At 43.6% G+C, this 14915-nt stretch overlaps 1 protein-coding gene across 1 annotated transcript in view; it reads right to left on the reverse strand.

The window, feature by feature from the left end:
- The window catches only part of KALRN (kalirin RhoGEF kinase), a 789193-nt gene that overhangs the window by 333362 nt on the left and 440916 nt on the right, over positions 1-14915 (reverse strand). Inside the window, exon 11 of the mRNA XM_023728788.1 lies at positions 11084-11275. Within this exon, the coding sequence (XP_023584556.1) occupies positions 11084-11275 (192 nt within the window). The remainder of the gene's footprint in view (positions 1-11083; positions 11276-14915) is intronic.

Raw genomic sequence — 14915 nt, forward strand, 5'->3', positions numbered from 1 at the left:
TCACACTCAAGTAAAATTTTGCTGAAGATCATTCAAAAGCAATTGTAGCAGTACATCAAAAGGTAACTGCCAGAAATTCAAGCTGGATTCAGAAGAGGATGTGAAATGAAGGATATCATTTCTGATGTCAGAGGGATCCTGGCTGAAAGCGAAGAATACCAGAAAGATGTTTAGCTGTGTTTTATTGACTATGCAAAGGCATTTGCCCGTGTGGATCATAACAAATTATGGATAACATTGTGAGGAATGGGAATTCCCAAACACTTAATTGTGCTCATGGGGAACCTGTACTTAGGCCAAGAGGCAGTTGTTCGAACAGAACAAGAGGATACTGCATGGTTTAAAGTTAGGGAAGGTGTGTGTCGGGGTTGTATCCTTTCACTAAACTTGTTTAATCTGTATGCTGAGCAAATAATCTGAGAAGCTGGACTATATGAAGAAGAAGAGGCATCAGGATTGAAGGAAAACTCATTAACAACCTTGTTTGCTGAAAGTGAAGAAGACTTAAAGCACTTACCGATGAAGATCAAAGACCACAGCCTTCAGTATGGATTACACCTCAACATAAAGAAAACAAAAATCCTCACAACTGGACCAATAAGCAACATCATGACAAACAGAGAAAAGACTGAAGTTGTCAAGGATTTCATTTTACTTGGATCCACAATCAATGCCCACGGAAGCAGCAGTCAAGAAATCAAACCACATATTGCATTGAGCAAATCTGCTGCAAAAGACCTCTTTAAAGTGTTAAAAAGCAAGATATCACTTTGAGGACTAAGATGTGCCTGATTCAAGCCATGGTATTTTCAATCACCTCATATACATTCAAAAGCTGGACAATGAATAAGGAAGAACAAAGAAGAATTGATGCCTTTGAATTATGGCGTTGGCGAAGAATATTTAATATACCATGGACTGCCAGAAGAACAAATAAATCTGTCCTGGAAGAAGTACAGCCAGAGTGAACACTGGAAGGGAGGATGATGAGACTTTTTCTACATACTTTGGACACGTTATCAGGAGGGACCAGTCCCTGGAGAAGGACATCATGCTTGGTAGAGTAGCAGGTCAGTGAAAAAGAGGAAGAACCTCAATGAGGTAGACTGACACAGTAGCTGCAACAATGAATTTAAGCATAACAATTATGAGGATGGCTCAGGATCAGGCAGTGTTTCATTCTGTTGTACACAGGGTCACTATGAGTTGGAACTGACTTGACGGCACCTAATAACAATAACAATTCAAGATGATGAAAAGCAGCCAGGATGATATTAATGATATTACTGGTTAGACAACTTTAAAAGAACTAAGTATAATGTTTTGAACTGAAATAAACACTGAAAATGTTGAGGAATTGGACTGAATTATTGAAAACTCATTTTTTGATAGCTCTTCCTCATATTGAAGATAGGTCTCCAGTGCCATGCCACACGGCTTCACTTTTGTCTACGCATATTGAGCATTTTTATAAATGATGGTGGGAAAGATGGGCCTGGTGTTTGTTTGAAACCAGGAGGCTTTACCTAGCCAGCAGGAAAAAAGATCAGTAGAGAAAGAAAACTGAGTGGGAGTCAGAGATGTGTATTTGAAGCCCTGTTCTTCCCATAGCTTGTGAATGCCTTTGAGCAAATCACTATCTTCTTTGTTCTCCATGATTTCCTGTGTAGAACAGGTTAGGGAAAACAAAGTAAAATGATTCATTACCTTCTGCTTCCAACATTCTATAAGTCTTCCAAGTTAAGAATGCGAATAAATATCTATCTCAAGAGTATTATTTCATCTAGTTAGTTCTCAGAATAGTAAATCATGGTACACCTTATGCAATAAGAGATAAAGAAAACAAACAATAAAGAGAGACAATAATACTCTTCAAAATTTCCGACAACTTATTCTCTGTTCCATAGACAGGAGAGGTCCTAGATACGCAGAAAAGACTGGGTTAACGAATAGATCAATAAACCCTAGAAGTAGGAAATACAGGGGTATAAAGAATTTCCTTCCTTGGACAGGTGAGTAAACTTTCTCAGCCTCAGTTTCCTCATCTGCAAAATGAGAAGAATAAGATAAGTTTATCAATAAGGATTTTATTTAAAATAATCAAAATAATTTTGTTCTAAGTACTACACTTAAGGTATTTTAATGGCTTGAAGGTTTTGGGGTTTATTTTGTTTGTTTTTCTTAAGGATAGCTTGAACACCTCTAAGTGTTTAAGTGTAAGGAAGAAAGCTAACATTATTCCTTTCTGAGGAAGTCCACCACAACCCACGACACTCCCTCCACCTGGTCATGCAGCCAAATTGTAGGGACAGTCAAAGACAAAACGAGGTGTCAGCATTGCGAACATCAAGGTTTCCTGAGAAAGACTATGGAAATCTGAGGACACACCCTAAGCTCTGAAGTCAATTTTATTAGAAAATTGTGTCCTTCCCTCAAATATTCTTTGATTACTGAATTGAAACTGATTTCTCACTCAGATTTCTGTTTTTATATGCTACTATATTATAAAGAAAGTCTTGTCTAAGGTAGAGTTACAACTTACTGCTAAGGAAAATCAGCTAAAAGATAACAGCAAAGATGTACCTCAGTACAGTGGTTAAAAGCCAGATAACAAAATGAAGAGGGCCATTCTATCTTCCAGAGGATATAAGGTCAAATAAAAATTGTCAGTGATTGAAGAGAATTTGACTCAGAAACAGGAAAGGGGGTTATAGCACCAGAGACAAAGGGTTGGTGACATCTTTCTGTGTAGAAAACAAAACAAAAAACTGGGGGAGAAGAATTTTTTTTTTTAATGAAATTGAAATTTACTGGGGATAATTCTTGATTCTTTCCTTCTCTAGCTAGCTCTGTGACCTTGGGCAAATTACCGTATTTCTCTGGATTTAATTACTTCTTATATAAAAAGAAAGATATGTGTGTGTGTGTGTGTGCGCGTGCGTGCGCGCGCATGGTTTCCCAAGCTTGTCTCTAAGATCCCTTCCAGCTCTAACACATTATGGTTTCTCTTTAGAAGCCGATGTACAGAAGAAGGAAGGAATAAAAATGCTTCTTTAGGCTTAAATACAGCAAGCATGGATCTGACACCAAGACATCCAAAGTCCAGAGAGCTTAACACCACTTCAAGGATAATTTTGATACCAAGATAAGATGCTCTTTAAAATCTGGAAAGCTTGAGTAGAGAGCCACTTGTGAAATCCTGAGGCAATGCACACAGTCACCACCTGGGGGCAGCAGTATTAAAATTGCAGGCTCAGAATTTTGAATAAGCACCTCTGAGGCTTAGTATCTTAAAGTGGTCAGAAACAAATATTGGTGTCACTAAACCATGAGTAAGAATCAGCATTCCATTTCTTAGATGCAATTGTCCTGCTATTTGACTGTCTCACAGGCCTCCTCTGTGTGTGTGTTCATCTGATTTAGCTCTGAAGAGCACGTTTAGATTACTTTGAAAAGAGTTCAGATTAGAGAGATACTTTTACTGATGATTTACTAATTATCGGGTGGTCAATGAGACTCAGAATGATCTCCTCTCATTTCAAGATACCACCTGCCAATGATTGTCAGAGCTAATTAGATAAAATCATGGAGTATCTTGGCAACACACATATTGGCAGCAACCACGTGTTTTTTTCTTTACCGTTCTCCATTTTGGTTTTTATCCCCTTGGGTAATCTTCTTTACCTTCTGTTTGTCTAGGGTCTAACACTTTAGCACTGTACCACCTCCATCAGCCCTCTTCTTCCCCAAAGAGAATACTATGTTTCAGACATTTCCAGACCCTTTCCTCTGGGCCAAAATGCACCTGTGCTGTGATTCATCCTTTCAGGGTCCCGCTCTCTGCTCCTACATGATTACTTAGTACAAGTGGATACATACACTTGGACGACTTTGCATGCTTTTTCCCTCGGGGGAACACATGTGCTGTGGCCAAAGATACCTAATCCAAGAAAATGGATCTAATTTGAGAATTTCTGGAACTTTGGCAGGGGTACATCGAAGGAAATCTTTCATTGCTATATATAAGGTTAGCCTTAATACGGAAACCAGAGCCGCAGTGGTGGTTCAGTGGTAAAATTCTCACCTTCCATGCGGCAGACCCAAGTTTGATTTCCAGACGATGCACCTTATGCACAGCCACCACCCACCTATCAGTGGAGGCTCACATGTTTCTGTGATGCTGAAAAGGTTTCAGCGGAGCTTCTAGACTAAGATGGACTAAGAAGAAAGGTCTGGTGATCGACTTCCGAAAATCAGCCAGTGAAAATCCTATGGATCCCAAGGTTCTGATCCACAACAGAATCGTTCAGTTGTACATGAGGTCACCTTGAGTTGGGTCCAACTCAGTGGCAGATAACAACAACAGTAAAACTGTGCAGTTAGGAGGGGCCAGCCCACAGACCCTATCCTGCTGGCAATGTTGGGCAGCCTGAGAAAACAACAACTGATAAAGGCAGGAAGGGAGGGGACAAGGAAAGAAGAAACTAGGAGGTTTGTAGAATTATGAGACTTACGGATGAGTGGTCAAGGAAAGAGGCCATTTTACTTCATCACTTTCTCCTGCTGATGTGCACAGATCTGACAGCCACTGTACCCAAACAAGTGATTGAGCCCTAGGGTTACTGAAAAGAGCACTATTTCCACAGGTGAGCCTCCCCTCTGTTGAAGACACAATTTTATCCTGAAGATATAATTTTTTGGGGGGTAGGGGACTGACCACCAGCTTTTATTTCTTCAATAAATACAACATTGTTGTTGTTAGTTGCTACTGAGTCAATTCCAACTCATGGTGGCCCCATGTGTGCAGAGTAGAACTGCTCCATCGGGTTTTCAAGGCTGTGGTCTTTCTGAAGCAGTTCACCAGGCTCGTCTTCCGAGGCATCTCTGGGTGGGTTTGAACCATCAACCTTTTGGCTAGTAGTTGGGCACTTAACCACTTGTGCCAAATGGAGCTAGTCTGTTCTTGAGACTATCATCTCTTTTGAAGACTGTCATGGATTCAATTGTGTCCCCCAAAAATATGTGTCAACTTGGTTAGGCCATGATTCCCAGTATTGCGTGGCTGTCCTCCATTTTGTGATTGACAATTCTCCTATATGGTGTAAATCCTAATCTCTGCCTGTGGTTAATGAGGCAAGACTGGATAATGCTGAAGAGGATTAGGGTGGGATGTAACACACTTGCTCAGGCCACATCCCTGATCCAATGTAAAGGGAGTTTCCCTGGGGTGCGGCCTGCACCACCTTTTATCTTAAAAGAGATAAAAGGAGAGGGAAGCCAGCAGAGAGCCATGACCTCATACCACCACGAAAGAAAGCACCGCTAGGAGCAGAGCATGTCCTTTGGACCCGGGGTTCCTGTATGGAGAAGCTCCTACTCCAGGGGAAGATCGATGAGAAGGACCTTCCTCCAGAGCCGACGGACAGAGAAGGCCGTCTCCTGGAGCTGACACGCTGAATTTGGACTTGTAGCCTACTAGACTGTGAGAAAATAAATTTCTGTTTATTAAAGCCATCCACTTGTAGTGTTTCTGTTACAGCAGCACTAGATGACTAAAACAAAGAGTGATTTAGTTTCGGTCTAGGGAGAGTGGGTAGAGGAACGTGTACATGTGAGTGTTTGTGGTGCCTGTGATACATTTGTGTATGTGTGTACACCTATTTGGGCAGGGAATTGCATTGAAGAATGTTTCTGCAAGGTTAGAAACAAATGGAAGTGTGCATTTAATTAAGCTGTCTCATAAAGAGCCGTGGTTGATTACTTTGGCCACTTTCCTTAGTTAATCTGACTCTCATATTCTTAACAAAAGTATCTAAAAATGGATACTTTGAAAGCCCAGCAATTGCAATATTTCCATGGAAACACAGCAAGGAAAGAGAATTCTGTCTGGACAATCTCAGCAAATTTGCCACTTGCTACAAATGCCAAATGCCTCGTCCCTGGACACAGAAAATGAGGACTCAGGTCAACACTTATCCCTACTTCCTCCCTTGCTCTTCCAGCCAGCAAACAGAGCTGTCTGCCCTCTTGGCCCCAGGCAAAAAGAAGGTATTTGAAAGTTCTGTACAATCTGTACTAAAAGCTGAGGCTCTGAATGCATAAGAAGGTCCCAAGGGCAGGTTTGTCACTTCTCTTTATCGAGTATCCCTTCTAAGTGGGGAGGAAAAGTTGTTTTTGTGAAATAATATTTAGTGGGATGGTTTCTGGTTATAAATTGAAAAATCATCATTGAAGGAAACCTGTAAAATAGAAAATATACAAAAGAAAATCAAATCACCCATAACATTCTTACTTCTTGATACATTTCCTTCTAGTCTTTATTCTACATATGTATGCTCAAAACTGTGGTCATGCTGGATATAGGGTTTTTTATCTATTAGATTATGAGCCCTTCCTTGTGCCATTAATGGTCTTTGACAGTGTGATTTATAATGACTGTATAATATTTCATTGTACAGATGCACTATGACTTGTTTAACGAATCACCCAATGTCAAACATTTAGATGACCTCTAATTTTTCAAGATTATGAATAACTGCAATGAAATGGTTAGGAGGTTTTAACCCCTTCAATTTCTAGGGTCCCCAAGAATTCCTCCACAAGGCAGGGCCAACACGATTACAAAGACTGTTCAATCTTCAGAAGAAATGAGCCTGGGGTTATCTTTTTTCATATCTTCTTTCTGTTTCCCTCTGATGTGAGTTAGAGTAAACTTTTTGATGTAGGAAGTGGACAGCAGTAAAGCTGTAACCCTCAGCCTGTGGAGTCACAAGAAGTCTAGGTTAAATCATTTATAGAGATGGATATCCGATCAACTCTCAGGAATCTCCTAGAAAGGCCACTTTCATTTTATCTGAGTTGTACCCTACAACGACATTCTATCACACATTGACACTAATGCAAAATTTCAGCAAACGATTGTAGGTAGGTAAGAAGGAAAGGAAAAAGGGAAAAAGGAAGGAGGGAGTTAGCCATAACTAGGCAGAAAAGCCCTAGGACAACATTTACCACCAGCCCCAGTACCACTCAAGGCCACTTTAGCAAAGCTGAGCAGATCATCCTTTCATTTACTTTAAGAGGGGAAAAACCCCAGCAACTCTAAATTCCCAAACAGACTTGTAGACTATTAGACTTGGCTACTACTCCTGCCTTGAGTAAAAAGCCCGAAGTTTGCATGGAGAGTCAAGAGGAGTGAAAGGGCCCAGGATCAAATAGGACCTAGATTTAGCAAAGTCTGAAAGGTGGTGAGACTTGAGAGGTATTAAAGATAATATAGAAAGAACAAACCACAGGAGATTCTTTATTAATCCATTCAAGGATGCTCACTTCTGCCCACCTAATAATCTGTTTCTACCTACTACACAGATCCTAGGGGAACACTCCCATAGGCAATTCAGATTCCCCACCCCAGGCTCCTTTATTTACATTGCCTGCTGAGCTCAAGTCTAAGAACTAGAGTAGGTAAAAGATGCAGTTGAATTGGCTTTTTCCTCTTTTTTTTCTTTTCTTTTTTTTTTTTTAGAAGACCTACCAGCTTCCCAGTATAAAGTAAACCCATTCATTCAATATTTATTCAGCACTTCTATGTATCAGACCCAATGGCACTGGGCAAATCTTCTGCAAAAGACCTCTTTAAAGTGTTGAAAAGCAAGATGTCACTTTGAGGACTAAGGTACGCCTCACCCAAGCCATGGTATTTTCAATATCCTCATATGCATACAAAAGCTGGACAATGAACAAGGAAGACCAAAGAAGAACTGATGCTTTTGAATTGTGATGTTGGCAAAGAATATTGAATATACCATTGACTGCCAGAAGAACAAACAAATCTGTCTTGGAAGAAGTATAGCCAGAATGTTCCTTAACCAGTCCTGAAGAAGGACATCATGCTTGGTAAAGTAGAGGGTCAGTGAAAAAAGAGGAAGACCCTCAATGAGATGGATTGACACAGTGGCTGCAACAATGGGCTTAAACATCATGATGATTGTTGGGATGGCACAGGACTGGGCAGTGTTTCGTCTGTTGTACATAGGGTTGCTATGAGTTGGAACCGACTTGACGGAACCTAACAGCAACAGGGAAAGAGACTATGCTTCTTCCTGACAGCCTCTTGTTCTAATAAATTCTCTGATGGAGAAAAAATCCTCTAACTCTCTATTTACTGGCCTTTATACAAACGCTTATGTGGCAAAGGAGAAAAAGCATGGGTTTTGGAGTCAGAGAGACCTGGGATCAATTCTTACATTTACCACAGCCTAGCTACAAGACTCTGGGCAAGTTATTAACTTTTCTGAATCTTGGTTTTACCATCTGTAAAATAGGACTTAAAAAATCACAATTCTCATGCTATCGATCATACACATACACACACACGTATGTATAGCTTAGCACATACCAAAAACCAAACTCGTTGCGGTTGAGTAGATTCCAACTCATAGTGACCCTACAGGACAGAGCAGAACTGCCCCCTAGGGTTTTCAAGTAGCGCCTGGTGGATTCGAACTGCCGACCTTTTGATTAGCAGCCATAGCTCTTAACCACTGTGCCACCAGGGTTTCCAGCCTAGCCCAGCACACATTAGGTACTAAATAAATGTTAGTTCCCTTCTCTCTTTCTTTTCCTGTCCCTAGTATCACAGTACTCCCTGTAGTACTATTTGATATAAAAGCGATTTTATAGGCTGAGTGCTTATGGGGAAACAAATCTCAGGTTCAAATAGGACCAAGCTTAGCAAGGTTTGAGAGGTATCTGGGAAAACAACGGTTAATAACTTCAGCCTTGACTATTCCTGTCTTCCACACCCCCAACTCTGGCAATGCTTAGCATTTACATTTCTCAGCCAAGATCTACCCTCCCCATCTCCCTGCTTTTGGGTTTAAAAAATGTAAATAGGAAAAAGAAGAATGAGATAAAGGAAGAGGAGCAGGAGAGAGGAAGAGACACAAGAGGACCAACGGGGGGCATGGCATGGGGTAGTAGTTAAGAACAGGAGAGGAGTCTGAAGGAAGACAGGTAACATTTCAGCTGTAATACTGAGAAGCTCTGCAACCTTAAACAAGTTATTTTCTGAGCTTTAGTTTCCCTATTTGAAAACATGTTTAATAAAATATCTGTTAGAAGATGATCACAAGAACACATGAAATGATAGATGTCTGACAAGTAGTAAGTACCCAATACAAAAAAACAAAAAAAATTGCCTAATATACGCTTACAATCAGCCAGCTCGTAGGCTAGGCAAATCACCTGTACTACATCAGGCTTAACTACTAATATTATTAATTATTATCACCATCATCAGATAAAGAAGAGGACAAGGAGAAGAAAAAGAAATGAATCCCTGGACTCCTGTTAGAACCGTAAGGGCCGTTAGGGTTAGCAGTAACTAACAGTAAGTAGTAACTGTTAGGGTCACAATTTTACAGAAGAAGGCGCCCAGCTCACACGGTTCTTTGGTAGTAGAATCTAGACTAGCTTCCCAGCCTTCCAGCACAGTGTATAGGCGGGAGACTTAGCTAGGAAGGGCTCCTGGAAGCCATGGTCACTTTTTCTGAAGTCTTCTAAAGGAGAAATAAAGCCGTGCCCCTTCCCTCCCAGCCCCACCCCTCACAACTCAGATAAGATTGACTCCAGGGAGCTGAAGCCAGAACCTAAAGCCACGCGCAAGGAAACTGACCTCAGCCACCACCAGCCACGCAGCCACCTCCCCCACAGCCCTCACAAGGAGCGTGACTCCCCTTCATCCAGGTTCCATCACCCACCGGCTGGTAATTAAAAGGGTATACATGTGCCTTTGGTGTTGGAGACCATCATTAAGAAGCAGATGAGCCAGAAGGAAGCAGACAAGCAGGCAGGAAAGCCTGGATTAAAGCTAATCCCCTTGCTTTGCAGACATTTATCAGAGAGTGGCTGTGGGTCTCGCTGAGAGGAAGCAGAGCCAGCTTTGTGGAGCTTGCCTGGCAGGCCAGCCCTTCATCTGCCTGGGGAATCTCAGTTTAGAAAACATTATCTTTTCATGTTTTTCTCTGATGGGTGCTGCAATGATTTGCATTCATTCCCACGAAGTGTCAGAAAAGTCTGTGGAGTATTAACAACTTGGCTTCTAAATGCATTTCAAATATCAAAAGTCAACTTAATTAAGTAGGGTTAATTATTTTTTTTTCCTGAGTAGCAATCAAACTTTAATTAACACTCCATTAAAATGAATCCCTGGGGGAACACGAGCACGCATACACCTAATGAATTCACCTGCCAAGGGTGTTATCACGGGAGATGCTAAGTGTGCCTTCTTACCGGCCACTCACTCACTCGGAGAGTACCCCATACTCATCAGAAATGAAAGGCAATCACAGGCTCACGGCCCTCCTCTTCTCTAGGGTTCCCTCTGCCCTGCCAACAACCTAACATCACCCACCCTCCCCTCTCCTGTCTTCACTTCGTGGATGATTTAACCCCAGGGGCTTCCTCGGGGTGCACAGCCCTTCGCTCCCCTTTCCTTCACTGTCAGTCACTCTGCAGTCAGGCCAGGTGAGGACCTAGTCACTTTCCTGTCACCTTGGGGCAGACCTCATTAAGCGGATGAAATCCCCCGCTTAAAAAAGATACCAAAGCAAAAACAGACCACATTTGCAATCTCTGTACACTCCTTGCTGGTAGCAAAGATGATCAAAGTTTTGTGGGACTGATTTCTGACAGCAATCAGCAGCCGAAGGAAACTGGGTGTGGGGTGGGGAGGAGAGTATCTGCTCATCTTATATTTCCTCTTGCAGGGGCTATTCCCATGCCAGGGTTCCCCAAATTCCCCAGCTGCAGACTGAATGCTCTAACAGTAGCCCCGCAAACTACCTGTTTCCATGGTCCCCGTTTCTCATTAGAGCTGGGGAGACACTTGCCTCGTTTTGGTTGAGACCTAGGTACAGGTTATCGGAAGCAAATGTTCAGTGTCATCAAGAGTAGAAGGTTACTAACCCCCAGACCACCCAGACCCTGGTCACACCTTGGGGCCATGTTACTAGAAAACAGCCCAAGCCTTGACAGAACAAATTAATCCAGGTGAACCCCTTCTTTCCCGTGAGCTCCCCCTTACCTCTTTGGTGTGTGTGTGGAAGGAGACGGACATGTCCAAGAGAAGCTTGCGCTGCTCCACCCTGCGCACAAAGTCTTGGATTCGCACCTCCAGGTGTCGGGCTGCCTTGTAGATCTCCTCGGGGTCACATTCCCCCGTCTGAGCCAACTGCTCTGCTGCTTCCAGGAGCTTGTCCGCGTTGGTGTATGTATTCTGCCAGCAACAACAGTGAGGGAAAGTCAACTTGCAGCCACGAAGCAAGCTTTGTGCCTTTCCCCAGCCCACTGGGGGCTCTCAGAGCCGGTGCAGAGGGGAGTAGGCACTGAGCCGACAGCTCCCTGCTCTGGCACAGAGGAGCTGTGCGTGGCGCTCACACACCACCTCTCAGCAACTAGAAGCCTGCCTGGCTGCTTGGCACAAGTGGGCACCAGCCAGGTGCCTCATCCCTGGGATTTCTCAGAGGTGGAGCATCCCTGGAAAGAAGCCGGGGGATGTGCGAGCGCCACAAACCCCATCCCCTCTCCATGCCCATCCCTGTCCTTACGAAGACTCATCACTGCCATTACATCTCGGGCTGTGACTGCCAGAGTCAGAGCTGCCTCATCCACCAAGACTGTGTTCCTAAGTGGAAACAGCAGGAAAACAGAAACTGGAGACTTGCTTTCCCCTTTCCCCCCAAGCTCCCTATAACTACTGGTGTTTATCTTTTGGAACAGAGCTATCTCTTTGGAGGGGTAGGGGTCAGCAACTTCAGGGAGCTGACAGAAGGAAGCGGCCACAGGCAGAGTTAGGAGATGCAAGCTATTCCCCGTGCACCCAATGAAGGTTTACTGTTTACAGAATGGTTGGGGAGGAGTCTGGTGATTTTATTTATCAAAAGCTACTGCACGTGAACATGTGTGCACACACACGTGTGCATAGTCCTCCAACCCCGTCTGTACACATCATGGTATTCACAAAAGCATTTTAAAAGACAACCACCTAGCAATTATTAGTCATCAGAATGGGAGTCATTGCCCTTATCATTATTACATTATATGCCATGTCTACAACTTTTCCTCCACAAGCTTCCCTTGAAAACATCTCCTGATACATCCTGACTTAGAGCTGATGACTCAGATGTACATTATATCTGTTAATATCCCCCGGAGTCTGCACAATGTCCTATAAAGTGGTAAACAAGTGGTTACTGTTGACAACATGAGGCTGGCAGCAGAGGCAGTCAGTATTGAACACACAAAAAAAGTAGAAGATTGAAATGGATTTCTGAGCAGTGACTTTATCGTGCTTTACTTTGCCTGAGGAGAAGTGGCCTCCAGATCTCCACTAAGTCTTCTGGACTCACCCGAAGACCTGGGATTCTCAACTGCACTGGCATACAACCTGCAGGAGGAGATGGGCAGGCCCTCAGCTACACTTGTCATGGCTCTCAGAACCCCAAAGAGGCCACAGAGACCCCGAAGAAATGCTGTCTGAAAAGCAACTGCCCAAGGCAAACACTGCCCCAGTGCTGGGGAGGAGAGGTGGCAGCGATGGGAGACTGAAAAGGAGGGAAGTCCCAGGCCCACCTGGGAAACTTATGGAAAAACAGATCAGCCTTGTGTGTGGAAAAAGGCTTTGCCACAGAGCTAAAGAAGAGCATGCCAATTCTGGAAAGCAAATTACAGAAGCCATACGGAGTGGTATGGAAGCACAGGGAGAGAAGTGGAATGACAGGCAGGGGAGACCTCTGGGGCTGGGGGCCAGGTTAAGGAAGGCTCTCACGGGGTTGCTCACAATTTCTAACAAATGTACCCATAGATGATGGGAGAGAATCTTTTTCAGGAATTCCTCAGTTCTTCCACCTTAAGCCCTAGGGGCTCTCAGGAAACTCTGAAGAACTCAGAAGTTGTGGGTTTATATTTTCTAGCCAATAAATAAGGAGTGCTGGTGGCACAGTGGTTAAAGTGCTCAGCGGCTAACCACAATCCAAACCCACTAGCCACTCTGTGGGAAAAAGATGTGGCAGTCTGCTTCCGTAAAGATTTACAGACTTGGGAACCCTACGGGGCAGTTCTACCAGGAGTCAGCTCAGTGGCACACAACAACAACAGTAACAAGCTAATCAATAAAAAGTTGGAGCAAAGTCAGACTGAGCTTGCTTGCAAGGCAAGTTTGGGACCTATACAAGGTAAATAAAAAGCATAACTGAAGTGCCTACTGCATGTAAGGTGACCAACTCATTTCAGTTTGCCCATCCAGGAGATCCTCGGTTTTGGCACTGAAAGTCCCATGTCCCAGGAACCCTCTTAGTCGGGCATATTGGGTTGGTTGGTCACTCTAATACATACCCAACACTGTAAATATCTCAAGCGTACAGATACATATAAAACGTATTATGCCTTAAACAAGAATAAAATCATATTTTAGGAGGTGAGGCCAAGATGGCAGAGTAGTCAGATGCTTTCTATGGTCCCTCTTACAACAAAGACCCGAAAAAACAAGTGAATCGATTATATATGACAATCTAGGAGCCCTGGATATCAAAGGCAAAGTCAAGAAATCGGACTGAGTGGCAGGGGGAGCGAGAGACAGTTCAAGAGCAGCAAGAAGTTGCCAGATCTGACCCGGCAGGAACCAGTACCCTGCAGCCAGTGCATGTGGTGAGGCAAGCAGTGGCGCTCAGGTCGCGTTTTCCACATCGGGAGAGATTGAGCAGCGGAGAGTCTCCTTAAGCCTCCAGAACCAGTGAAAAGCAGGGCTCAATCGGCCAAAGATAATTACATGCATCTAATCTACCGTGCGGATCAAAAAACAAGCAATTTGGGAAAAATCTTTCTCCCATTTACCTATCCCCTCCCCGCTTTGGACTGGGTCCTGGGCTGGCTTCAGGCATTGCAGAGTTCCCCAGGCCAGAAGTAAGGACTCATCACATGCCCTGAGCCATTCTCCAGGCCTTGGAAAGGAAACAAATTAACAGACAGGAATAAATAATCTAGGCACAGGCATAAGGGGTCTATGGACTTTGAATGTCTTTCATCCCCTGCATAGACCTGTGTGGGGCCATTTCAACAGTGTAGGCCCTCTTTACCACAGTACAACAAGGTATATACCAGAAGCCTAACTTCAACTGTATCAGCTATATGGTGGAGTGGCAGGTTTGTGACATTTGACGCTGCTCTGCCTATTAAGCAGGGTCCTCACCTACCCACATTAGGGGCCTGAGGACTGGTGTCTCCACCCATGCCACCTAGCCACCCGCGACAGGGGTCCAAGAATAAGTCGTGCCTCCCAGTCCTTATAGCCAATGGCACTGGGTGCTCATAGTCCAGCTGCAAAACCCACCCACCTATGCACTCTAGAGAACAGGGATACGATCTCCTCCCAGACACTCAGGGGCAGTCGTCAGCCTCCTGCCTTACTCAGTACATGACCCCCGACCATAGCCAGATACCTGTGCCTACACCAAGCACCCCAGACCATCTAGGACTGTAGGTGAGAGCCTGTACCACACACTTGGTGACTGACTACCTGGACACCTGAGCTGAATCCATACAAGAAAACTAAACAGACTCCTGGGCTCACATACCTGGTAACAGAACTAACCACCTAGTGACATGACGTTAGAGCTTCAAAAATACGAATAATCAAACAAGCTTACATGAGCAGCCTATTTGGGCATATCAAAAAAAAACAAAATAAGAAGCTAGGACACAGTAAGCAAACATAAAATAAATAAATATAATAACTTATTGATGGATCATAGACAACAGTCAATATCAAATAATATAAAACAGGCAGACCATGATGGCTTCGGAAAGCTCCCAAAACAAAGAATCAAGAAACTTTCCAAAGGAAGAGAACTTCTTGGAAT

Source organism: Trichechus manatus, unplaced genomic scaffold (assembly GCF_000243295.1).
Source record: "Trichechus manatus latirostris isolate Lorelei unplaced genomic scaffold, TriManLat1.0 scaffold00026, whole genome shotgun sequence".
NCBI classification, from domain to species: Eukaryota; Metazoa; Chordata; class Mammalia; order Sirenia; family Trichechidae; genus Trichechus; species Trichechus manatus.